The 25,465-nt window shown below is 39.9% G+C and overlaps 1 protein-coding gene across 1 annotated transcript in view; it reads left to right on the top strand.

Annotated features, from left to right (window-relative positions):
- The first annotated feature begins 3,469 nt into the window (after positions 1-3,469).
- LOC140481695 (DNA-binding protein RFX8-like) overlaps positions 3,470-25,465 on the top strand; it is a 66,015-nt gene continuing 44,019 nt past the window's right edge. Inside the window, exons 1-4 of the mRNA XM_072578270.1 lie at positions 3,470-3,583; positions 9,920-9,997; positions 17,521-17,631; positions 20,873-21,023. Of these exons, the coding sequence (XP_072434371.1) occupies positions 3,470-3,583; positions 9,920-9,997; positions 17,521-17,631; positions 20,873-21,023 (454 nt within the window). The remainder of the gene's footprint in view (positions 3,584-9,919; positions 9,998-17,520; positions 17,632-20,872; positions 21,024-25,465) is intronic.

Raw genomic sequence — 25,465 nt, forward strand, 5'->3', positions numbered from 1 at the left:
CTCGGTGATTAGTGTGGGAGAAATTGCTTCTGATTCATTAGGGACTGGTACAGTACCAGTGAAAGAGAGAGCTGTTCCATTGGGACAGACTTCATTTGGAATAGGGTGGGATCAGTGTCCTAGCAAGACATTCAACTAGGGTTGTCTATTGAGCCTTAAACTAATTAACTGGAGGGGGGGGTGGTGGGGGTGGAGGTGGAGGTGGAGGTTAGTGGAGAGGAGGAGAATGGGGGTGGTTGGGGATGTTCAATCGAGGGGAACCTTAAAAAAAAATCAAAAACAAATGAGAGAGCAATAGTGCAGAGTAGTGAAGACAATAATTTAAGTGAGTAAGCAAGAGGTGGTAAATATAATCCAAAGAGTGCAGCAGAACTCAGAACCAAAGTTAAAACAATGATTAAAAGTTTAGAGTTCAAATCTCTTTTCTGAATGCATGCAGCATTTGTGATAAAATAGATGAATTGACAACACAAATATAAGAAGGTAATTTAATAGAAGAGAACCAGCAGATAATTTAAACCAATACTTTGCAAAAATCTTCATAATGAAGGACACTATAAACATCCCAAAGACATCAGATATGTAAAGTATGAATCAGAGGAAAGGTCTTGTGGTAGTCTCAATCACAGTGGACAAAGTATTTGATAAACAAATGGGACTAAAAGCAGACAGCTCACCAGGATATGATGGCCTGCATTCAATGTTTTTAAAGGGAAGAGATTGAGGGGACATTGGTTGTTACATTCCAGAACTCAATGGATTTTAAGAGGGTTCCAGTGGATTGGTAAACCATTAATGTGATACAGCTGTTCGAGAAGGGAGGGAGACAGAAAGCAGGATTTCATAGGGCAGTTAGTCTATCAGCAGTTGTTAGGAGTCAATTTGTAGAGTCCATTTTTAAGGAAGAATTAGCAGGACATTGGTGAAGCCTAACATGATCAAACAGGATATTTTTGATAGATTTGCTAGAGTTCTTTGAGTCTATAAACAGGCAGAGTTAGTAAAGGGAGGCTGGTAGGTATAATGTGTTTGGATTTTCAGAAGGCATTCAATAAGATGCCACATAGAAGATTATTGCACAAGATAGATGTTCTTAATATTAGGAATAAGGTATTGATATGAATTGAGGATTGATCAACATACAGAGAGAGAGGTTGGAATATTCCAGTGGAGTGCCACAATGATCAGTCTTAGGGCCTCAATTCCTTACTGTATTTATTAATGATTTGGAGAAGGGAGCAGAGTATAATGCATTCAAATTTGCTGATGAAACAAAATCATTTGTGAGGACATGTTGTGATAAGACATACATAATCTACAAGAGGATATAAATGGGTTGATTGGAGTTTAATGTCAGAAAATATGAGGTCATGCACTTTGGTAGGAAGAATGAAAAAACAGACTATTCCAGAAAAATGCAGCGCAGAGGAATTTAGCTTTTCTTGTGCATGAAACACAAAAAGTTAGCATGTAGGTGCAGAAAATAATTAAGAAGACAAATGCAATTTTGGCTTTGATTACTAGGGGGTTGGAGTTTAAAAGTAGGAATGTCTTGTTTGTACTGATTCTTGGGATAGAGGTTGATTTATCAATGAATGTCTAACAGATGAAGCCTTTACTCATGAGAGTTTAGAAGAATGAATGGTAATTTTATTTAAATATACAATATTCTGTGGGTGCTTGACAGGGTAGATGATGAGATGTTTCCACTAGTGGAGGAGTCTTGAACTAGGAGACATAGTTACAGACTGTGGTGACATTCATTTTAAACTCTGATGTGAAAGAATTTCTTCTCTCAAAGTGTCATGAATGTCTGGTATTATCTACCCCAGAGAGTTGTGGATCCAAGGTCACAGAAAGTATTTGAAGAGATGATCGATAGATGGTGAGAAGTTGAGAGCTATGAGGAGCTGGCATAAAAGGTGACTTCAGGCCTGGGGCAGATCAGTCATGATCTTATGCAGAGGTAGACATGAGGAGATGAATGGCATATTTCTTGTATTCTTAAAAGCACGTGATCTGTGAGGTGATTAACAGCACTGTAATTTTGAAACCAGAGAGAGAGACACACACAAAATAGGTTCCATGTGATCCCTTTGTAGTTTGTAGACTATATGTCAGATGAATTTAGTTCTTGTATGCTCCAGCAGGTTTCATTAGAATTTACTTTTAAAAATATTGTCAGCTATGAAAAAAATTAATCCACAAAAAATAAAGGAAGATAAACTGCAAATGTGACAGAATCCTCCATTTTTAATCTGTCATGCTGCCAAATATTTGTATGGATTAAAGGTGAATCTGTATTTGCTGACATTGGAACACAACAAATTCCTGTCACCACTGGAAGAATAATTGTGCACCTTGTTCTTTGAAATAACAACAGCCAAAGAATGTTTTGCATAACACTATAATTATTTGAGAATTGGCAAAATCTAATTGTATTTGCATAAAATGATTACATAATCACTGAAAAAAGTTGAGATTAAAACATAAACACATTTTAAAGAGGACTTTACATTTTAAACAAATATAAGATTTCTGTTATTGCTTTAAATACATTCATCTTTTTCTTGTTTATTAAATTCAATCTTGTCAATGACTTTACTGGAGGATGGAGGTGCTATACTTATCTATTTAACAGTATTGCGAAGGGAAATGATGGAGGAGAACAAAAGTGTTGGACAATAATGGAGAGGCACAAATAGTGGATGCACAATGGAATTATTTTTTGAAACTGCTGTTTCACAAATCAGGCTGTGCAACATAAATGCACATAACAATGTTACAAATCTACAGACTATGAGTCATTGTGCTCAATAGGAAATAGTCATCCATTGCGACTGACAAGATAGCTGAAACAACACATTGCCAAACAGTTAACAGTTTTGACATTTAGCTATTATAAAAAGAGTTGGATATTGAATTTTAAATACGAGAACCTGGTGGATCTCCTAATTAAGTGTATTAAAATGCTTTGTTCCTTAGTGTGAAATCTGGCTGTCAATTTGAATAAACAATATTGATAATTATAATTCAAAAGTACATCCAAAAGTAATTTAAAATTACAAGATGTGTGGTGTCTTGGAGCATTCTACAAACCTTTCTTCAATCCAATAGTGTAAAGATGTTTCTCTTTTCTTTCCCAAAACCTAGTTTAGATTTTTCTAGCTTGGAAAGAGAAAGTTTCTTCACTGTCGACAACAAGTGCAGAAAGGTTTGTAAACAAAATCATTTTTTGAAGTGTTCATATATCTAGCTACAGTTATATAAGGTAGTATTTCCACTAGAAACACTACTTCTGTGTTGGAAAATATGTTCCTGAAACACTTGCACATTTGCTAACCTTTCAGTTGTTATATTTACAAATTTATTGATTTAGAGAAGTCCTATATCAACTTTTTATAAATAGACAATTTCTTTGCAAATATAATTGAGAAAGGCTAATGGGCGTATATTGCAGAGATGAACAATGTCAAAATCAAGACAAATTGAAGTATTTCAGATACTTGCACTCAAAGGGACAGAAGCCAATGGTGAGCTGAAACAGGCAGCTCCTGGTGAAGCACAGAAGAAGGAAAACAGGGTAATTGGGAATTGAAAGAGTTGTAACCTTTTGGCTAAAGGTCTCTTCCAGTTGCTGATTCAGGACTTGCCCTCAACTGAACTTGAGTTGTTCAGCCCCAGCATCAGCAGTTCAGGTGTTCATAGTTGGACTGCCAAGCAGTGTATACAGTATTGGGATGTCTATGTAGGCCATAATTTTAATCTCTGCAATACCACATGACTGCTTCACCCAGCTGTACAACATCATGGATTGTCTGTTCTACCACTCAATTAGCTCATGATCGATCCGTATTTTAATTTAATTCAACTACCTTGGTTCCATATCCCTTAATACTATCCCCAAACAAAATTCTCATATTTAATGTTTTCTGTTAACCTAGCTGCAATGGATCTGATGAACAACTAAATGTTGGTCCAAAGAAACATAAAGATTAATTTGAAAACTTTCCTGTCAGCTGTACCAGCACACAATTGGTTTGACTCAATGTGGAGCCTGCTGCTCCCTGTTCAAGTTTTTAGTTCAAATAGCCAATGATGTCATCAAAACCCAATCTGTTTATTTAAAGAGTACTCAGGCAGCCAGGAAGTGGGTGTTCTTGCACTGAATTTAAACCTGGTTACATTGGCACTGGACAGTGGACAAGTAGCCCCCCTACATTTTAATTGCTTTTTGCCAAGTAGATGAGTTAAAATGTAGCCCAAGCTTCAGAGGAAGCTAGTTGTTCCAGAGATATGCGATGTGTATTCCAAATATACTACTGGCACATGCTGTAGGTGTGACATCAATGTAGCGGAGTGCCATAGAACAACATGACCACCCCCTTGACTGATTTTTGCTGATAACCATGACAAGCTACTAGCTTTGTGTCTGCATGAAAGGGAAGGCAAGGCAGGCATAGTCTGAGCCTGTGAGGTTTGAATGAGAGGGCAAAGCACAAAAATGCAAGGCAAGGCAAGGCACAAATTGGGTAAGCACAAGAGAACAAGTCAGGAGCCTGGAGGTGTGCCAGCAGTGATCATGAGGTGGGTATCTCTCTCTGCATACAAAATGGCCTGGCAACAGCATTACAATGAAAGGAATCAGTGTATTCCAAAGTTCAGCACTGAAGTGAGTCAGCGGTGTGCCATGATAATGTGGTGGGGCTGATGCATATCCAATGCCTTCCTCTGTGAATGGGGATAGTGTGGGATGGGAGTGCAGATGGTTGCTACTGAGGAGTATTCTTGAGATATTAGGGACTGCTGACAAGAATGGAGTGTAGAAGAGCATAGGGTGAACTGGAGCTACTAAGTACCTATTCAGATTTTCCCATAAGGAATTGTAGCTCTCTCCAATGCACGGGAGAATAGCATGTGCATAGAAGTGAATTTAAAAGATGGAGTAGTGAGATATAAATGCATGCAAATTGACCTTGCACAACTCACCAGCGACATTCCCATCATGCCTTTCAAACCTTGAGTAGAAAATTGGTTTTTTTTCTCATGTCAAGAATCTCATTTTTCTAATCTTCTGATATTTTTTCAACTGACTCGTACAATCGTGCAAGTCATTCAGGTGCTGGATGTTGCGTGTGTCAAATATTACTGTAATTATTCATAGCTGCATGTGACTAATGCTAATATTTGGGAGGATTGCTTTTGCACAATCTATCCTGAAATTGGGTGGAATTGTCACAAAGATTGATCCTTTGGAGGCAAGGCTTATCACTGCTGTATTTAAATATGAACAGGAACCTGGTCTCCAGAGAACTTTCCACGTGCTGTTTATACCTAATGTGAAAGATAGCTGTAAACTTCAGGAAGTGGTGGTAAAGGCATTGAAATTCCCCAATATAGAAAGAGAGTGCTATAGTACACATACCTTGAATACATGCTGAGGCCTTCAGTGAACAGCTGTTCTGATGTTTGAGCAGTTTTTCTCTCTTTAAGATCTGTTCCTCTTTAAAAATCTCTCCCTGCAGCACCATTGGGATTTTCCACCTTCACATAGCAAATTCCCTGTAGGCAGCGACAATTCTGTTATGCTTAATAAGTGAGTCATAATTTTTGAAATGAATTGGATTTTGAAGATTAGAGAAGACAGGCAGTTCCCATCCTACCAAATCTCCATCTTAAAATGGAGAGCATTTACATCAAAGATTTTATAGGAGATTTTTCTTCTTTCTTAAATGTGGAGGCTGAGAATCAGGACTGATAATATCTCACACAAAATCCAGTACCTTTTTGACAAATTTAAACAAAATAGTTTTAATTGCATCAAACAAGTTTCTATCAGGTGGTCAATCCGAGTTGACTTTTGGTCATTTAGAAATGACCTTTTACTGAGATCTTCCTACTTAATTTGTTGTGCCTCTTCCCATCCATGCATGTATTCTGTTGTCTTCAAAGTTTGGTAGAAGATTTGTAGCTCGGGTGCTCGTTGTTGTGGTTCTGTTCGCCGAGCTGGGAATTTGTCTTGCAAACGTTTTGTCCCCTGTATAGGTGACATCCTCAGTGCTTGGGAGCCTCCTGTGAAGCGCTTCTGTGCTGTTTCCTCCGGCATTTATAGTGGCCTGTCTCTGCCGCTTCCGGTTGTCAGTTCCAGCTGTCCACTGCAGTGGCCGGTATATTGGGTCCAGGTCGATGTGTTTGTTGATAGATTCTGTGGATGAGTGCCATAGTTTCTTCCTTGGTCTCATTCGATGTAACGGCACTGTTCACCTCCATCGACAAAACACTAGCCAAAGAAACAATAGCCAACTTGCTGGACAGACATAACAGACAACAGGACGTTGAACCTATCAACAAAGACGGCATACTTAAACTACTGGACTTGTGCCTCACAACACACTTCACATTCAATAACCAAATATACGAACAAATCAACGGAACACCCATGGGCTCACCGATCTCTGGACTCATAGCAGAAGCAGTAATGCAAAGGTTAGAACAAACAGTCTTACCACAACTTCAACCCAAACTCTGGGTCAGATACGTGGATGACACCTTTGTAATAATTAAAAACACAGAAATAGAGAACACACACCAGATCATCAACACCACACTCACAGGAATCCGATTCATTAGAGAGGAAGGAAAGGACAACCGACTCCCATTCTTAGCCATGATGGGACAGAGAACACCGAACGGAGAATTCACCACAAAGGTATACAGGAAAGCCACACACACAGACCAAGTCCTCAACTATGAAAGTAACCACCCCAACACACACAAACGAAGTTGCATCAGGACACTATTTAAAAGGGCCACAACACACTGCAGCACACCAGAACTACAAAAAGAGGAAGAGGAATACCTATACAAAGTATTCGCCAAAAACGGATACCCTCGCAATTTCATCAACAGATGCCTAAGGGAGAGACAACGGAACGAGGACATGCCGCAACCCAAAGGACTAGCCACACTACCCTACATCAGGAGCATTTCTGAACTGACAGGCAGACTACTGCGACCACTAGGACTCATAACAGCACTCAAACCAACAGCCACGCTCAGACAACAACTCACCAGAACAAAGGACCCGATACCCAACATGAACAAAACTAATGTAGTGTACAAAATCCCATGCAAGGACTGCAGAAAACACTACATTGGACAAACAGGAAGACAGTTAACGATCTGTATACACGAACACCAACTAGCCACGAAACGACACGACCAGCTATCCTTAGTAGCCACACACACAGACGACAAGCAACATGAATTCGACTGGGACAACACTACCATTATAGGGCAAGCCAAACAGAGAACAGCCAGGGAATTCCTAGAGGCATGGCACTCATCCACAGACTCTATCAACAAAAACATCGACCTGGACCCAATATACCGGCCACTACAGTGGACAGCTGGAACTGACAACCGGAAGCGGCAGAGACAGGCCACTATAAATGCCGGAGGAAACAGCACAGAAGCGCTTCACAGGAGGCTCCCAAGCACTGAGGATGTCACCTAGACAGGGGACGAAACGTTTGCAAGACAATTTCCCAGCTCGGCGAACAGAACCACAACATTCTGTTGTCTTTCCATGTTTTATTTTGCTTTTCCTTTTTGAGTTTTCTTACATCCGGGATTTCAGGCATTTACATAGCAAATCCAGCCTTTGTAAAAGTTCATGCATAATTTTAATCAATAATAAAATGGGTCTGAGACAAATAGTTTATATGGCCCTCATTGCAAAGTAGAGATGCCTCACTGCGGTTATAAAGGGCCTTGGTAAGATCACACCTGGAATATTGTGTGCACTTTTGGTCTCCCTCCCTAAGAGAGAGGATATACTTGCCATAAACAGACTGCAGTGGATGTTTACTAGACTAATACTGGGAATAACAAATGAGAGAGAGATTGGTTTGATCCTCTACTGTCTAATCTCTAGAGCTTAGAAGGATGAGAGCTGATCTGATTGAAACATTTAGTGTTCTAACATGGCTGGATGGACTAGATGAGGGAGGATGTTTTCCCTGGTTGGGGAGTCTAGAAGCAGTGCTCACAGTCTTAGAATATGGAGTAGGCCATTCAGGATTGAGATGAGGAAATAAATTCTTCACTCACTTGGTGGTCAACTTGTGGAATTCGCTTCCACAGAAGGCTGTGAAGACTAGATCACTGAGTCTATTCAAGAAAGGGATTGATAAATGTTTAGATATTAAAGGCATCAAGTGGTATGAAGAGAAAGCAGGACTATGGTATTGAGATAGAAGATCAACTATGATCATGTTGAATGGTGGAACAGGTTTGAATGGCCACATGGTGAATTCCTCCTCCTAGTTTCCATCCTCTTCTGGAAGCCATTCGTTAGTTGGCTGACTGATTGGCTGTTTCATCTATTCCCAAGGTTTTCCCATTAGCTTAGCCATTTTCTTGTCCTTCTGCGAATTCTATCCTATATGATCAGTTTACTGCAATTACTTACTGTAGATTTTTGTTTGTTATGACACCCTCTGGAACAGGTACCTAAACCCAGGCCTTCTGGCTTAGAAGTAGGGACACAATGTTGCTCTGAATTCATAGCTAATCTATTAAGTCTTTCTTTATTTGAACAAACATATGAACAGGCAGGGAACAGTGGGAATATGGATCAAGTGCAGGTAGATGGGATAGTTTAGAATGTTATCATGGTCGGCATAGACATGGTGGGTTGTATTAATCTATTGCTTACATGACTAGGAGACATAACCATGCACTGTCTGCTGGTTCAAACAAAGCTTTCCACAATCAATAGGCCCCAGGAGACATCACTTTGCCGATATTGAGATGGAGATCATTATTTAATAATTTATTCACATTTTTAGTTTGACTGGCACACCAGCCTGGTGGTTCACTTTCTCTGAGAGAGGGGTGCAACTAGATTCAAATCATCCTTGTGACAGACAGTGCCAAGACCACCATATGCACCACACAAAACAGTGTATTTAATATTTACAGTCTCCTCCATCTTTATTTCGATGTACATGGTTAAATTGCACTAACATTTGTATTGTCATTGTTGTATTCTCATTTCTTGTGCTCATTGACCATCCACTTGGAATCAATCATACAATCCTCCCAATATATGTAAAGATCTCTCAATAATTAATTCAACATTCCAGGTCAATCACATCCCTCAAACTGTTCATGTGAACCTTATCCTCTCCTAGAAAGCTTACACCAGAGAATTTTCTTCAGTTTTTCACATTGGTGTGCTCTCCTTCCAGCCTCCAACACACCCTTTTTTATTTACTCAATTGTTTTGCTTATCAGCAGTCAGAGAAGATAGCAATCCTGAGATCCCACAGCTTTCCTTCTTCCCACTTGAGTTTGCTGAACAGTGATAATTCAACAGTAAAATAATATGCATTTAATTCATAATTATCTTTGCTTCCATTTCAAAATCAAAATTATAACAATAACACTTAACAGTATTTTCAGAGCATGACCAAGTAAACTGTAGAATGGGAGTAATGCCATTCTATTTTACAAATTATGACTGACATTTGTTAGGTTACTGTTTTGCTTAATTAATTATCTATACTATGCATTAAGTTGTATAACCAAGTAAATACTGAGGAAATTAGAAAATGTACTCCTCATTCGTTTTACTTGATGCTAAGAAATACTTGTTAATACATGTAAACTACTAAATGTTACTAAATGTTACTAATGTCATTATTATTAATAATAAAGACAGAAAAAAACTCCGGCTCTACATGTGAATTAACTCGATTTACCTCCTGGGAACAAGAATTAGAAAAAAAATATTCTACTCAAGTGGCAAGTATTTATCTCTTTTATCCTTATCCACCCAATATTCCCCTTAAATTATGTTCCTTATGTCTGTGCCAACAAAAGGATCGTGACTTATTTTCGGTTGTCTTCTTAGTTTACTGAAGTTGCAGATTCATATTATAACCACTGCCAAGAAATCCTGCAGCACATTAGAAGTAATCAACTTGACAAGGTATGTAATTCTTGTAAAAATCTCAACCAGACATAGCATGGGAAATTACTTTTGTCAACAGACATAATAGGGAGCCCAGTTCATAAAGGCTCAGGAAAAACCTACTTTTACAATGTGATTTTTTTTCTCCCATAAGAATTTATGCGTATCCTCTTCACAAGTCTTAGAGTGGCACAGTGAAACACAGAAAAGAGGTAAAGGTGAGAAGAGGGCAACGTTTACATCAATCCAACAGTTTTGTTGACAAAATATCGGTAGAAGTTGAGATCACAGAAATAATAGATGGAGTGAAAATGGAGGAACAGTTGCGACTGGAAGATTGGCCATGTTTAAAGTAGAGAAGCCATCAAGTTGAGTGTCTTGAACCCAGGTCATCAGAGGAAGTACAGCACTTACATGTATATGGAAAGGCAAGGACTGATTAGGGATAGTCAACCTGGCTTTGTGCATGGGAAATCATGTCTCACAAACTTGATTGACTTTGTTGAAGAAGTGAAGAAGTGAAGGCAGAGTGGTGGACTTTGTCTATATGGACTTTTGTAAGGCGTTTGACAATGTTCTGTATTGTAGACTGATTAGCAAGGTTGGATCACATGGAATACAGGGAGAGCTAGCAATTTGGGTATAAAATTGGCTTGAAGGTAGGACACAGGGGGTGGTGATGGAGGATTGCTTTTTGGACTGGAGGCCTGTGACCAGCTGTGTGCTGCAAGGATCGGTGCTGGGTCTACTGCTTTTCGTCATTTATATAAATGATTTGGATGTGAGCATAAGAGGTATAGTTAGTAAGTTTGCAGATGGCACCAAAATTGGCAATGTTGTGGACAGCGAAGAAGGTTAGAGTACAATGGGAACCTTATCAGATGGACCAAGGAGTGGCAGACGGAGTTTAATCTAGATAAATGTGAAGTGCTACATTTTGATAGGAAAATCAGGGCAGGACTTATACACTTAATGGTAATGTCCTGGGGAGTGTTGCTGAATAAAGACCTTGAAGTACTGGTTCATAGTTCCTTGAAAATGGAGTCTCAGGTAGACAGATTAGTGAAGGAGGCCTGCGGCGCATTTGCTTTTATTGGTCAGTGCATTGAGTATAGGAGTTGGGAGGTCATTTTGTGGCTGTACAAGATATTGGTTTGGCTATTTTGGAATACTGCATTCAGTTCTGGTCCCCCTGCTCTGGGAAGGATGTTGTGAAACTTGAAAGGATTCAGAAAGGATTTACAAGTATGTTGCTAGTTGAAGACTTTGAGCTGTAGGGAGAGGCTGACTAGGCTGTGGCTGTTTTTATAAAATCATGAGGGGCATGGATCGGGTGAATAGTCAACATCTTCTCCTCAAGGTAGGGGAGTCCAAAAGCTAGAGGGCACAGGTTTAGGATGAGAGGGGAAAGATTTAAAAGGGATCTAAGAGGCAACTTATTCACTCAGAGGGTGATGCGTGCATGGAGTGAGCTGCCTAAGGAAGTGGTGGAGGCTGATACAATTGCAACATTTGAAAGGCATCAGGATGGACACATGAATAGGAACAGTTTCCAGACAACTGTGACAAGATTAATTTAGGGGATCTGGTTGGCATGGACGAGTTGGACTGAAGGGTCAGTTATAGTGCTAAACATCTTTATGACTCTTAAATAGGGGCAAGGATAATAGAGGAGCTTGCCTTAAACTTTTAATCTTTCCTAGATACAAGGAAAGATGCCAGAAAGTTGGAAAGTGGTAAAAGTTATATACAGTCAGTTCTATAACGCGATTGTTGCTTTCTTGTGCAACCCCACGGTATATAAAAACTGCGCTTTGGAAACAGCACTTATCGCGTTACATCCAGCACATGCTTTAAAAGTTTGCACTTTAGAAACTGTGTCCCCAATTTGTCTATCGCATTACATCAAATTCGCTTTGAGAAAACACGCATTATAGCAGAATGACCTGTATTTGTTCAAGAAAGAGTATGAGAATATTTCAAGTAACCATCATTCATCAGTTTAATATTGGTTCTGAAGAAAAGCCTAATTGACTTGAAATGTTAGCTCTATTACTCTCTCCACAGATGCTGCCAGACCTGTTGGATTTCTTCAGCATTTTCTGTTTTTATTTTAGATTTCCAGCATCTGCATTATTTTGCTTTTATTTTGTTTAATATTAGTGGTGGGTAAGGGTTTAGTAATAATAACTAAGGAAAAAAACAGCTATTTGGCATTAGTTTGAGTAATTAATCACAACCAGCAAGATTTGTTAAAAGGCAAATTGTGTTCTTTTCTGATGAAGTAACAGAGAAGGCTAATGATGGGAATGAGGTGAAAATGTTAGCTGTTTAGATTTTAAGAAAATGTTTGACAAAGTTCCACATAACAGACTGATTAGCAAAACTGAAGCCCATGGAACAAGCGGGTCAAACAAGTTTGGATAAAAAAGTTGGTTTAATGACAAAAGCAGTGGTACAGACAGATGCCAAATTGTGAACAGGTTCTGTTCTTGAGTCAATACATAATGCAGAACAATATAAAATTGCCGGTCACAAGTACAAAGCGACGTTCCTATGTCGGAGTTTTAAAATTAATATTGATACAGCATTGTATGGGATAACATTCATAAGTACAAATGTTCATAAGTCAGATGTTGTAAATGGGGACACCCTATAAATTGTTACTTTTCAGAGTGGGGGTTGTTGCCAAAAGGTCAGTGCTAGGTTGCAAGCCTGTGAACAGTGAGGATAATATCAATTAATATCTATTAGAGAAGGTGCAAAACTTGACCTACTCTTGGGAGATAAGGCAGGGCAGGTGACTGAGGTGTTCCCTCAGAGTTGGGGAGCACTTTGGGGCCAGCGACCATTGTTCTATTAGTTTTAAAATAGTAATGGAAAAGGATAGACCAGATCTAAAAGTTGAAGTTCTAAGTTGGAGAAGGCCAATTTTGATGGTATTAGGCAAGAACTTTCAAAAGGGGGCAAATGTTTGCATGTAAAGGGAGGGCTGGAGAATGTGAAGCCTTCAGAAATAAGATAACGAGAATCCAGAGAAAGTATATTCCTGTCAGGGTAAAAGGGAAGGCTCGTATGCATAGGGAATGCTGGATGACTAAGAAATTGAGGGTTTGGTTAAGAAAAAGAAGGAAGCAGATGTCGGGTATAGACAGAATAGATTGAGTGAATGCTTAGAAGAGTATAAAGGCAGTAGGAGTACATTTAAGAGGGAAATCAGGAGGGCACAAACAGGACAGGAGATTGCTTTGGCAAATAGAGTTAAGGAAAATCCAAAAGGCTTTTACATATACATTAAGGACAAAATGGTAACTAGGGAGAGAATAGGGCCCCTCAAAGATCAGCAAGACAGCCTTTGTGTGAAGCCGCAGAAAATCGGGGAGATATTAAATCTGTATTTTGCATCAGTATTTACAGTGGAAAAGGACATGGAAGATATAGAATGTAGGGAAATAGAGAGTGACATCTTGAAAAATGTCCATATTACAGAGAAGGAAGTGCTGGAAGTCTTGAAACGCATAAAGTGGATAAATCCCCAGGGCCTGATCAGGTGTACCCTAGAACTCTGTGGGAGGCTAGGGAAGTGATTGCTGGGCCTCTTACTGAAATACTTGTATCATCGATAGTCACAGGTGAGATGGCGGAAAACTGGAGGTTGGCTAACGTGGTGTATTGTTTAACAAAGGTGGTAAGAACAAGGTGGTAAGAACTATAGACCAGTGAGCCTGACGTCGGTGGTGGGCAAGTTGTTGGAGAGAATCCTGAGGGACAGGGTGTACATTTATTTGGAAAGACAAAGACTGATTAGGGATGGTCAACATGGCTTTGTGCGTGGGAAATCGTGTCTCACAAACTTGATTGAGTTTTTTGAAGAATTAGCAAAGAGGATTGATGAGGGCAGATCAGTAGATGTGATCTATATGGACTTCAGTAAGGCGTTCGACAAGGTTCCCCATGGAAGACTGGTTAGCAAGGTTAGATCTCACGGAATACAGGGAGAACTAGCCATTTGAATACAGAACTGGCTCAAAGGTCAGAGGGTGGGGTGGAGGGTTGTTTTTCAGACTGGAGGCCTGTGACCAGTGGAGTGCCACAAGGATTGTGCTGGGTCCACTTATTTTCATCATTTACATAAATGATTTGGATGTGAGCATAAGAGGTATAATTAGTAAGTTTACAGATGACATCAAAATTGGAGGTGTAGTGGACAATGAAGAAGGTTACCTCAGATTACAATGGGATCTTGATCAGATGGGCCAATGGGCTGAGAAATGGCAGATGGAGTTTAATTTAGATCAGTGCAAGGTGTTGCATTTTGGGAAAGCAAATCTTAGCAGGACTTATACACTTAATGGTAAGGTCCTTGGGAGTGTTGCTGAACAAAGAGACCTTGGAGTGCAGGTTCATAGCTCCTTGAAAGTGGAGTCGCAGGTAGATAGGATAGTGAAGAAGGTGTTTGGTCTGCTTTCCTTTATTGGTCAGAGTATTGAGACCAGGAGTTGGCAGGTCATGTTGCAGCTGTACAGGATATTGGTTAGGCCACTGTTGGAATATTGCATGCAATTCTGGTCTCCCTCCAACGGAAAGATGTTGTAAAAGTTGAAAGGGTTCAGAAAAGATTTACAAGGATGTTGCCAGGGTTGGAGGATTTGAGCTATAGGGAGAGGCTGAACAGGCTGGGGCTGTTTTCCCTGGAACATCGGAGGCTGAGGGGTGACCTTATAGAAGTTTACAAAATCATGAGGATAAATAGACAAAATCTTTTCCCTGGGGTGGGGGAGTCCGGAACTAGAGGGCATAGGTTTAGGGTGAGAGGGGAAAGATTATAAAAGAGACCTAAGGGGCAACTTTTTCACGCAGAGGTTGGTTTGTTTATGGAATGAGCTGCCAGAGGAAGTGGTGGAGGCTGGTACAATTCCAACATTTAAAAGGCATTTGGATGGGTATATGAATAGGAGGGGTTTGGAGGGATATGGGCTGGGTGCTGGCAGGTGGAACTAGATTGGAGTTTGGGATATCTGGTTGGCATGGACAAGTTGGACCGAAGAGTCTGTTTCCGTGCTGTGCATTTCTATGACTCTATAACTCGAAAAGGACATAGATTGGGCAGACAAGTGGCAGGTGGAATTTAGAACAGGGAAGTGTGAAATGATCCACTTTAATCAAAAGGATAGGGAGAAGTCGTACAGTCTCAATGGCATAGTCCTACATAGTTGGCAACGATGTGAGGTCATATGCCTAAATCTTTGAAGGTGGCAGGATATATTGATATTGCAGTTAGTAAAATATATGGGATGGTGGATGTCATAGACATGTTGAGTACAAAAACAAAGAAGTTATTCTGAAACTGTACAAAGCGCTGCTTAGGCCACTTTGAGGATATTGGCTCCAATTCTGCTCACCATGCTTCAAGAAAAATGTGCACATTCTTATGAAATGCAGAGGACATATCCAAATGGTCTCAGGCATAGGGGAGTTTAGCTACAAGGATAAGTTGGAGAAGCTGGCATTGCTGTCCTCGCAGTGAAGGTGATTTGAAAAGAGATTTTATTGAAGCTGATTTCATTATCTGATGGCACAATGATTCGAGATCATGACCTTTACCTCACTGCTTTCACAGGTGGCACAAGTGGCGACTACTAGTGATTTCAAAAGGAAATTGAAGGGGTGCTGAAGCAAGGGACATTTGCAGGGATATAGGGATAGAGCAGGGGATGGGACTTACTGGATTGGCCTGCAAACAATCAGCTTGGACTTGAACCAAATGACCTCCTTCTGTGTTATAATCAATCAAGGGGCTAAATTTTTCCACAATGGCTGAAGCCCAGCTGCTAGGGTTGGCAGCAGGATGTATTCATGTTGCTTCCAGCTGTCAGACCTGATGAGACATATTGCCAGTATTCAATCAGAAGCCTGCAGCTGCAGTGCCAACTAACAGTGGCCATTGTTATGGATTGCAGCAGCCAGGAGGTGGCATCTCAAAAGCTGAGGCACCCTTGAGGAAGGGTAGATGAAGTTAGGGAGATGTTGGGGCCAGACAGGCCATTGTGGTCAGTACGATCCCTCCGAGGGCCTATAAAGGAGGGCGCCCATGCCCTGAGCCCTTTGGGAGTTAGCAGGATTACAATGGGTGGAGACAGGGAAGTGATTCAATTGTACTCCCAATGGATAGTCTACCAGCCTCCTTTCCTGTTGTTGGCAAATGGTATGGCAGCAAAGAGACAACAGACCTGCCTACCGATATCTTCCCGTCATTCATTTCAGCCTTCCTGATCCCCAAGGCATCACTTGATGTCTGGTAAATTCTAGCCAATGAATGTGTGGCACCTCAGGCATGAGTAAAAATTCAGGCATAACTGACTATGAAAATAACAAGGTTATTTTTTTAAAATCGTGTAATAAAATATTGATAACCCTTTTTTGTTAATCAGTCTTGGTTGAAGAGCTAGCCCTCTTACCTCAAGGCCAATTCGATAAAAGTAAAATGTAATATCTGGGGAATGCTACACTAGAGGAGGTCTCATCTTTTGAATCAGATGTTAAACTGATGCCCCATCTGCCCTCTCAAGTAGATTGTGACACCCCCTTCCCATGACTCCAACTGTAAGAAAGGGAAAGTAGAATTGTTGTAACAACGCTATTATTTTCAAGTCCCCTCTGAGTCATACATCATTGAAATTCTGCCATGGTTCATTTATTCCTTCATTTTAATAGGCTTAATAACCTTAGGATCTCCCACCTAATACCATCCCTAGAAACATCATCCTAACACATTCAGGCGTATAATTGGAGGAAGGCCACCATCACCTTCCCAGAGTAATTAGGAATGGACAAGTAGATGTGGCCCTGATACTGAGACCAGGATCTGGAGAACAATTAAAAAATATTCACACACTGGATAATCTTTGCTGGATTAAGATGTTGGAGACAAGTATTCTTTTAACTAATACTCTGTTTGAATGTAGAAAACAGTGTGTGTAACAAAGATAATTCACAATGAATTTCTTACTTCCTTTCAAAAAAACCCTCCACAAGCCTTTACCTTTTGCCTTGTCTGAAATACCTGTCTTAATCTAAGCACTGTTCTTCCCTTTCTCTACTACTCCATGTCCAGTTTTCAGATGTCTTCTTGTGCAAGACCAGTACAATATAAATGTAAATTGTTATTATTTCTGTACACTAATCAAGCTCAGTGCACAATCACTGCACCAACTATTGCTTATTTGACAGAAAAGAATGGTAACTTGTCTCAGTCGAGCATATTCAGCAGTGTTGTCAGGTAGGTTATAGTGAAGGGCAACCTATGGTAAAAACATTTTTGTTATTTTTGAGAACAAGTAGCAATGTTTTAGCTTGATTGTGGAATGAGTAAGAAGTCAATTTTTTGTCGTGCTATTTCAGCAGATGTCTAAATAGTATATAGCATAGAATGATGCCAACTCAAATTGCATGAAGTTTGCAAATATTAGCAGTTTATCTGATCAAAAATGTTATCAAAATGGAAAGCTGTCAATATAATATATAATTGTATATTATTGTAGGTCAGAAGTCTCCTTTTCATGTTCTGGGAGTCGTTTACATACGATGCTATCGCTACATCTTTCCCAGATATATGCCAGCTTTTCTGCTCTTATGATGCACAAATGTACAAGGTAATTAAAACTTCATACTGGCAGAAAGGTTCCTGATGACAATATATGAAACATACCATAGATCGCAGCATATAAGTCAATATTTGAAGCCTTGAAAATTCCTGACAAAAGCAGCAATTGACTTATACAGAGTGTAGAATGTAAACCACTAGTGGCCCATTTTGAAATATCAAAGAAAACACTGACAATTCAAAGCAAATCAATGTGAAATGTTTTATTGAATGAATGAATTCTACAAGGATATATTTAACCATAATCAAAAGATTTTAAGAACCATAAAATTAATTGCCTTTGGAAATAAATGCAAAGAATTCATTGAATTAATTCTGAGTTTGTTTGATTTTGGCATCAACATAAGGATTGAAATCTGGTCTAGATTTGGTGCTTTCAGTTTCAGAATCAACCCATCATTACCCCAACAACAATTTTATTTTTCGCTCCATTCATTGAATTGGACATTCTGCAGTTTTTTTAACAATCGAATGAAATGTTTACACCTTAATAGCATCCCATAATTTTATGGTGAAACCACACAAAAGATCAAGGGCAGTATTGCATATTTTCACTCTTTTTCTCCATCAACATCCACCTATTCTTGAAACTTACACTGAGTTTCTGTGGAACAATGCAGCAGGCAAAGTTCAAAAGGGTCAGTGTGCAAAACAAAGCGGAATATAAACTCAATGTCATGTTTGTGGGCAGAATAGAGGGGTTTCGCAAAGTGACCACCCAGTCTTTGTTTCCACACCTCAGTGCAGGGAAAACCACACCATGGGCAGCAAATACAGTGTTCTAGATCGGAAGAAGTACACATACATCACTGCTTCGCTTGGAAGGATTGTTTGGAGCATAGGTCAGTGAAGAGCGTAGGATAAAGAACAGCTAATGCAACTCCTTTGTCCAAAGGTTGAACTCCAGGGATTGAATGCTCCCCTTTCCCAGTTTAATCCACAATTTTGGTGTTATTTTCTTCATACGTACCCCATGTTCTCATCCGTTATGTGGATTCTAAACACTGATCAGCAGTGTTCCTTGTTTCGGTCACCAGGATGCCTAATCCACACCTTAGAAATACAGCTTCACTCCTTCTTCACCTATCCAACCTTTCTCATGGATATACACAAAAGCTTTTGCAGGGAATTTGATTTTCAGCATAGTTTCAGGTTTTTAAATTACATATTAGCTTTACACAGGCTTTAATTTAGTTCTGTCAGCCATGCAGGCTCTTACCAATGTGAATCTTTTCTCTATGTATCCAGTAATTTTCAACCGAACTGTTTTCAAATTTTTCACTCCGTAGTCCATTCATACCAAACTTTGTAGTTGTCACCAATGTGATAAATGGGGATTTGGATTTTTGCCAATGCCTATGGTGAATCACTAAAAATTGGTCAAGTTTTTTTGATAGCCTCTGTGTGATCTTGTTTTGTTTCATAATGTGGCCTCACCAGCTAAGTAAACAAAAAGTAGAATCCTACATCTCCTGGAAATCTGATACGTTTATGACTCATTGGTCCACTCCTAGGTGATACCAAAACCTGTCTCCTTCCCACAGCACCATTCCATACAAACAAAAGAGTTGTAATAGCTGCCCTTTATCCTCCTCTCCCTTCACTGACCTAGACTCCAAACACTCCTTCCAGGTGAAGCAGTGATGTAGATGTTTTTCCAATCTATAATACGGTATTCACTGTGCATAGTATGGTTTTCCCTACACCGGAGTGGCTAACTAAAAGCTGGATAGCCATTTTGTGAAATCCCTCTATCCTGTACATGAATCTGACACAGAGCTGTTATTTTATGTTCCACTTTGCTTTTTACACTGATTCCTCTGAGCTTTTCCTGCTGGATTGTTCCAGGGAAACGCAATGTAAGTTTCATGAACAGCGCCTCATCTTTCCATTAGGCACTTTACACTGAACACAACAATTTCAGTGTACAAGCTGTTACCCATATTATTCCCATATTCCTTTCCTTGGCTTGTTTCAGTTTTTAAAAATCTCTTTCAGCCAGCAGCACATCTGCTCAGTACATCTTTTGTTTCTTTGTTTCTTTTCTTGCCCCATCACCATTCCCTTCAACTCTGCTGGACTAACTCTTCCGTCATTCAATCTCTCCTGCTTTTCACCTATTACTGACCTACTTTTTGTCTTTGTCCCACCCACCTCTTGCTCAAAACCTATTAACATCTCTAACATTTTACTGTTCTGATGGAGTGTAAAAAAAGTCACAAACCTGAAATGTTAACTGTTTCTCTGTCTATACAAATGCTGCCAAATTATCTGTATTTTCTCCAGCATTTTCACACCAGATAACTGTTGCTCTAAACTTATTGCTGCACTCAGGATTTGGATGATTTAAATGCATGTTATATTTCTGATATAACCATTCTGACAATTTTCAATGTCCCATTTTGTTACATGTTTCTTAATGACTGGCTCCTTTTTTTCACAGTGCATCTGGTCTTCAGGGAAACTTCTTCACCAGTTTTTAAAAAAAACACTCAAATTTCTCACTGTAACACCATTATTTGATGTGCTAATTATCAAATTTTCAACTTTAGCTTGAAGTCTGCTTCGTATAATTCACTGGAGGACTCCTTTCTGTTTGGTATATGCTATGTGCAATCTGCTCTGTGTCTGTGTGTCCCAAACTTCCCTACAACCTATTGGCAATACAGCACCTGTTTGATCCCATAATAATAATATTACTTTTCCTCCTTTTAAAATTATTCTTTTTCCTTCAACCAACCTTGCGCATTGCACATGCCATAGCCCAGTGAAGTCTCTGGGAGACTCACTGTCCTCTGTTTTTCTCCTGATCACTGAGAGATAAAGAAAATACACAATATTCACTGTATTTTTCCTCCTTTACAACTTGCGTTTCACCAGCATCTCCATTAATGCCAGCTCAGGATCAGAAATTGGTTGTGAATTTTAAAATCACATCCTATAATCCTCCCAAGTATGTTATTGCCTCATATGCTGTTCCTCCTGTTTATTTTTATTAATAGGTGAACTCACTTTAAATATGGGTTCATTTTATTTGATTGCTCTTAATGACAGTATCCTCCCAATGAAGAGCAACAAGAAAGTGCATGTTTATTCTGGTCTTCTGATGTATTTCTTTCAATACTTTTGCACCATATTGGTTAATGTCAAATTAACTGAAATAAACTATACGTTTCGTCATTGTTCTTTGGCATGCCATTATTTACCATGCATGTGTACTGTCATAACAGATGATAGAAGAAATTCTTCTTCGTGATTTTCTTGGTGACTTTTCTGTGCAACATCTTCAGAGTGCCAGATACTTTGCCAAAAAGTTTAAAAGTTGGCTAATTGAAGCACTGGAGGGCATACCATTGCTGCTACAATCAATGAAAATGAGAGGTATCTTTTTATAATTAATAAAGCTTTAAAAATTACAGTTTTATGACCCTAAGACTACTTATCCAAGAGGTAGCATAGTAGCTGAATCTAGTATTCAGACTTTCATGATATTGTCATTTTTTTGGAAAACCATCCATTATCACAGCTATGTCCATTGCCTCTGCCTCCATTATGTTTTCTCCATTGCTGTTAAAGCTAATGTTAGCTTAATATTGACTGTCACTCTACCATGTATCAGAGACCATAAATCTAATTGTACAATAATTGTTCAGCATTATCTCTACTGTGATCATGTTAGGTTTTATCAGGTCTTATATTCCTGAACCAACTCAACTCTTGCAGGATCATCCTGTTTCTAAACAAGCTGTTTCCTCCATCTCCTTTTCCCCGTTGCCTTCAATGTAGCTATTTCTGCCAATAACATCCCTACGTTTGCCCCACTATGGTATCCCATCCACAGCAGGTCCTGGTCCCCTGACATTTTATCATTTCCCTCCCACCTCTGAATGTGCAAGTGCATGGCAGGTCCAGTGTAGCATTTCTACAGTGTGGAAGCAGGTATATGGCCCACACCAACTCTCTGAAGAGCATCCCACCCAGATACATCTCCCTACTCTAACCCTGCCTTTCCCATGGCTAACCCACCTAGACTGCACATCCCTGGACACTATGAGCAATTTAGTTTGGCCAATCCGCCTAACCAACACATCTTTGGATTGTGGGAAGAAATCGGGGCACCCGGAGGAAACTCACGCAGACACAGGAAGAATGTGCGAACTCCACACAGACAATCATCCGAGGGTAGAATTGAATCTGGGTCCCTGGTGCTGTGAGGCAGTAGTGCTAACCAGTGAGCCACCGTACCAATCCATGGTTTGTCATCTCTAGACTCATTTCTTCAAAAAGATCCATAGTCGTGTTTCAAGGATTTTTAAAAACTGTTTTTCTACCAAAAGAATTGGGAAAGGAATTAGATTGTTCTGTTGACTTTTTAAAAGTAATTCAACTAAAACATGGTTTTTGGGCACAGCAATTGTAATTTAGACCTGCCCTGTATAGGCCAAGGTATGGTGACTATCCCTGTATAATGTTTGTGTAAGCATTACATCTGCATGATTGTAATGTGGGCCTGACTGGCTCTGCAGTGCTTCCCAGCTATCTAAGCTGTCTATGGCCTGTGCAGTGCTCTGTACCATTCATGTGGTACAACCAGAGTCAAAGAATGTGGTCATGGAAAAGCACAGCCGGTTAGGCAGCATCCGAGGAACAGGAGAGTTGACATTTCAAGCATAAATCCTTCATCAGGAAAGTGGTACAAGCACCCTGTATTCTTGAAGGAAATCTGTGCAAACCCATTGTTGCAATGGAAATAATTAAAAAATAAAATCCTAGGACAGAGTGTTGGATGTCGGTCCAAATCACAATTGTTGCAGGTGGATGGGAGGTGATATTCCATGGTCCTGAGGCAGGACCAGGAAATCCTGATATTCCATCCTGGGAAAGGAATGGGAAAAATGATCAGAAAGATCAGCTGTTCAAGCCTGGGACTGGCAACATGACAGCAGTAACTCGAGAGGTTTCATGGTGTCACATGATATTCATAGGGAGTGATTGGACGTTCACATGATATATATGTGAAGATACAAATTAGGGTCAGGAAGGCACCCTTTGGGCTCTTGAGCATACTCCTTCATTCATTGAGATCATGGCTGATCAGATTGAGCCTAAACTCCACAATTCTGACTATCCCCAACCTTGGACTCCCTTGTTGATCAAAATTCTATCGAACTCTATCCTAAAAATATGACTCTCAACCTTATGAGAGGACAGAATTCTCTTCACTATCTTAAGTTCAACAACCCTAAGTTTAAACTGTCTCCCTTCATTCGCTTGCCCATTAGGAGAAATATCCTTTCATCACTAGCTTGTCAGGCCGTCTCATTGAATATCACCTCGAACACCTTGTAATATAGCCAACAAGCCAACAATCCTGGATGCTAAGCTTCTCATTTAATGCCTCATGTAGGAGAGCATTTTGCTAATAGTGACCACAAGTTCCTCATCTTTACCATAGCCATGGAGAGGGATAGGAGCAGACAATATGGAAGATATTTAATTAGGGAAGGGGAAATTATCTTGCTATTTGACAGGAGCTGTGGAGTATAAATTGGGAATAATTGTTCTACGGGAAAGGCAAAACAGAAATGTGGAGGCTGATTAAGGAGCACTTGTTGCGAGTGTTGGATAACTTTATCCCACTGAGACAAGCAAGGAATGGTAAGGTGAAGGAGCTTTGGATGACAAGAGCAGAGGAGTTCCTTGTCAGAAAGTAGAAGGAAGTTTACTTAAGGTTGAGGAAGCAAGCATCTGGCACAGCTTTAGATGTTTACAAGGTAGCTAGGAAAGAACTCTAAATGGACTGAGGAGAGCTAGGCGGGGCCATGAAAAGGCTTTGGTGGGAAGGATTAGGGAAAACCATAATGTGTTCCACACATACGTGACGAATAAGAGAATGATCAGAGAGAGGGTAGGCCAATCAGGGACAGTAGAGGGAACTTGTGCCTGTAGTCTGAAGAGGTAGGTGAGGCCCTAAATGATTTGTTGCTTCAGTTTTCACTAGAGAGAGAGAGACCTTGCTGATCATGAGAAAACCGTGGACCAGGTTAATAGCTTGAACAGATTGATATTAAGGAAGTGGATGTGCTCAATTCTGGAAAGCGTCAAGATAGAGAAGTCCCCAGGACTGGACCAGATATATTCAGGGTTACTACGGGAAGCGTGGAATGAGATTGCTGCGCCACTGGTGATGATCTTTGCATCCTCATTCTCCACGGGAGGACTAATAATTGAAGGGAGACGAATATTGTTCTTCTGTTCAAGGGAATAGGGAAATTCCTGAGAATTAAAGACCAGTCAGTCTTACTTCTGTGGTGAGCAAGGCACTTGAAATGATTTTGAGAGATAGGACTTATGACTGTTTAGAAAAACATAGTTTGATTAAAGATAGTTAGCATGGTTTTGTGAGGAGCAGATCATGCCTCACAAGCCTTATTGAGCTCTTTGGGGACGTGATGAGACAGGTTCATGAAGGTTGAGCCATGGATGTGGTATATATGGATTTCAGTAAGGCATTTGATAAGGTTCCCCAAGGTAGGCTCATTTAGAAAGTTAGGAGGTATGGGATACAGGGAAATTTGGCTGTCTAGATAAACAATTGCCTGGCCGAAAGAAGACAGCGAGTGGTAGTGGATGGAAAGTATTCTGCCTGAAGGTTGGTGACAGGTGGTGTCCCACAGGGATCTGTCCTTGGGCCTCTGCTCTTCGTAGATTTTATAAATGACTTGGATGAAAATGTGGGAGGGTGGATTAATACATTTACCAATGACACAAAGGTCAGTGGTGCTGTAGCTAGTGTCGAGGGCTATTGTAGGCTACAGCATGACATTGACAGGATGCAAAGCTGGGCTGAGAAGTGGTAGTTGGAGTTCAACTTGGACAATTGCGAAGGGATTCATTTTGAAAGATCAAATTTGAGTGCTGAATACAGGGTTAAAGATAGGATTCTTGGCAGTGTGAAGGAACAGCGGGGTCTTGGGGTCTATGTACATAGATCCCTCAAGGTTGCCACCCAAGTTAATAGGGTTGTTAAGAAGGCGTATGGCGTTCTGGCTTTCATTAACGGGGGTATTGAGTTTAAGAGCTGCGAGGTTTTGCTGCAGCTCTATAAAACCCTGGTTAGACTACACTTGGAGTTCTGTGTCCAGGAAAGATGTGGGTGTTTTAGAGAGGGTGCAAAGGAATTTACCAGGATGCTGCCTGGATTGGAGGGCTTGTCTTATGAAGTGAGGTTGAGTGAGCTCCGGCTTTCCACACTGGAGAGAAGAAGGAAGAGAGGTGACTTGATAGAAGCATACAAGATAATGAGAGAAGATAGCCAGAGACTTTTCCCCAAGGCAGAAATGGCTGTCACAAGGGGTCATAATTTTAAGGTGTTTGGAGGAAGGTACAGGGGAGATATTAAAGGTAGGTTCTTTACGCAGAGAGTGGTGGGTGCATGGAATGTACTGTCAACAGTGGTAGTAGAGTCAGACACATTAGGTTCATTTTTTTATAATATATTTTTATTAAGAAAAAATAGATTTTTAAATATTACAACAAATACAAAACAATGCAATTCAAAACAGTACAAAAATAGTACAAAACTAAACACAAATAATAAAAAACAAATTCCCCAACCCACCCTCCTATATGAATGTATAAACATATATAGAGTATAAAATTTTAAAAAAACCTAAACTAGCTATTTAACTAAATAAATAAATACCTAACAACAAACAAATAAATAGTAATAACTCAGCCCGGCCAAACAAAACACTCATACATTCACAGTCCGGAAGGTCTACTCCCCCCAATCTATGAGGCAACTGCAGTTTGGCTAATTT

This window comes from Chiloscyllium punctatum, chromosome 9 (assembly GCF_047496795.1).
Source record: "Chiloscyllium punctatum isolate Juve2018m chromosome 9, sChiPun1.3, whole genome shotgun sequence".
Lineage (NCBI taxonomy): Eukaryota > Metazoa > Chordata > Chondrichthyes > Orectolobiformes > Hemiscylliidae > Chiloscyllium > Chiloscyllium punctatum.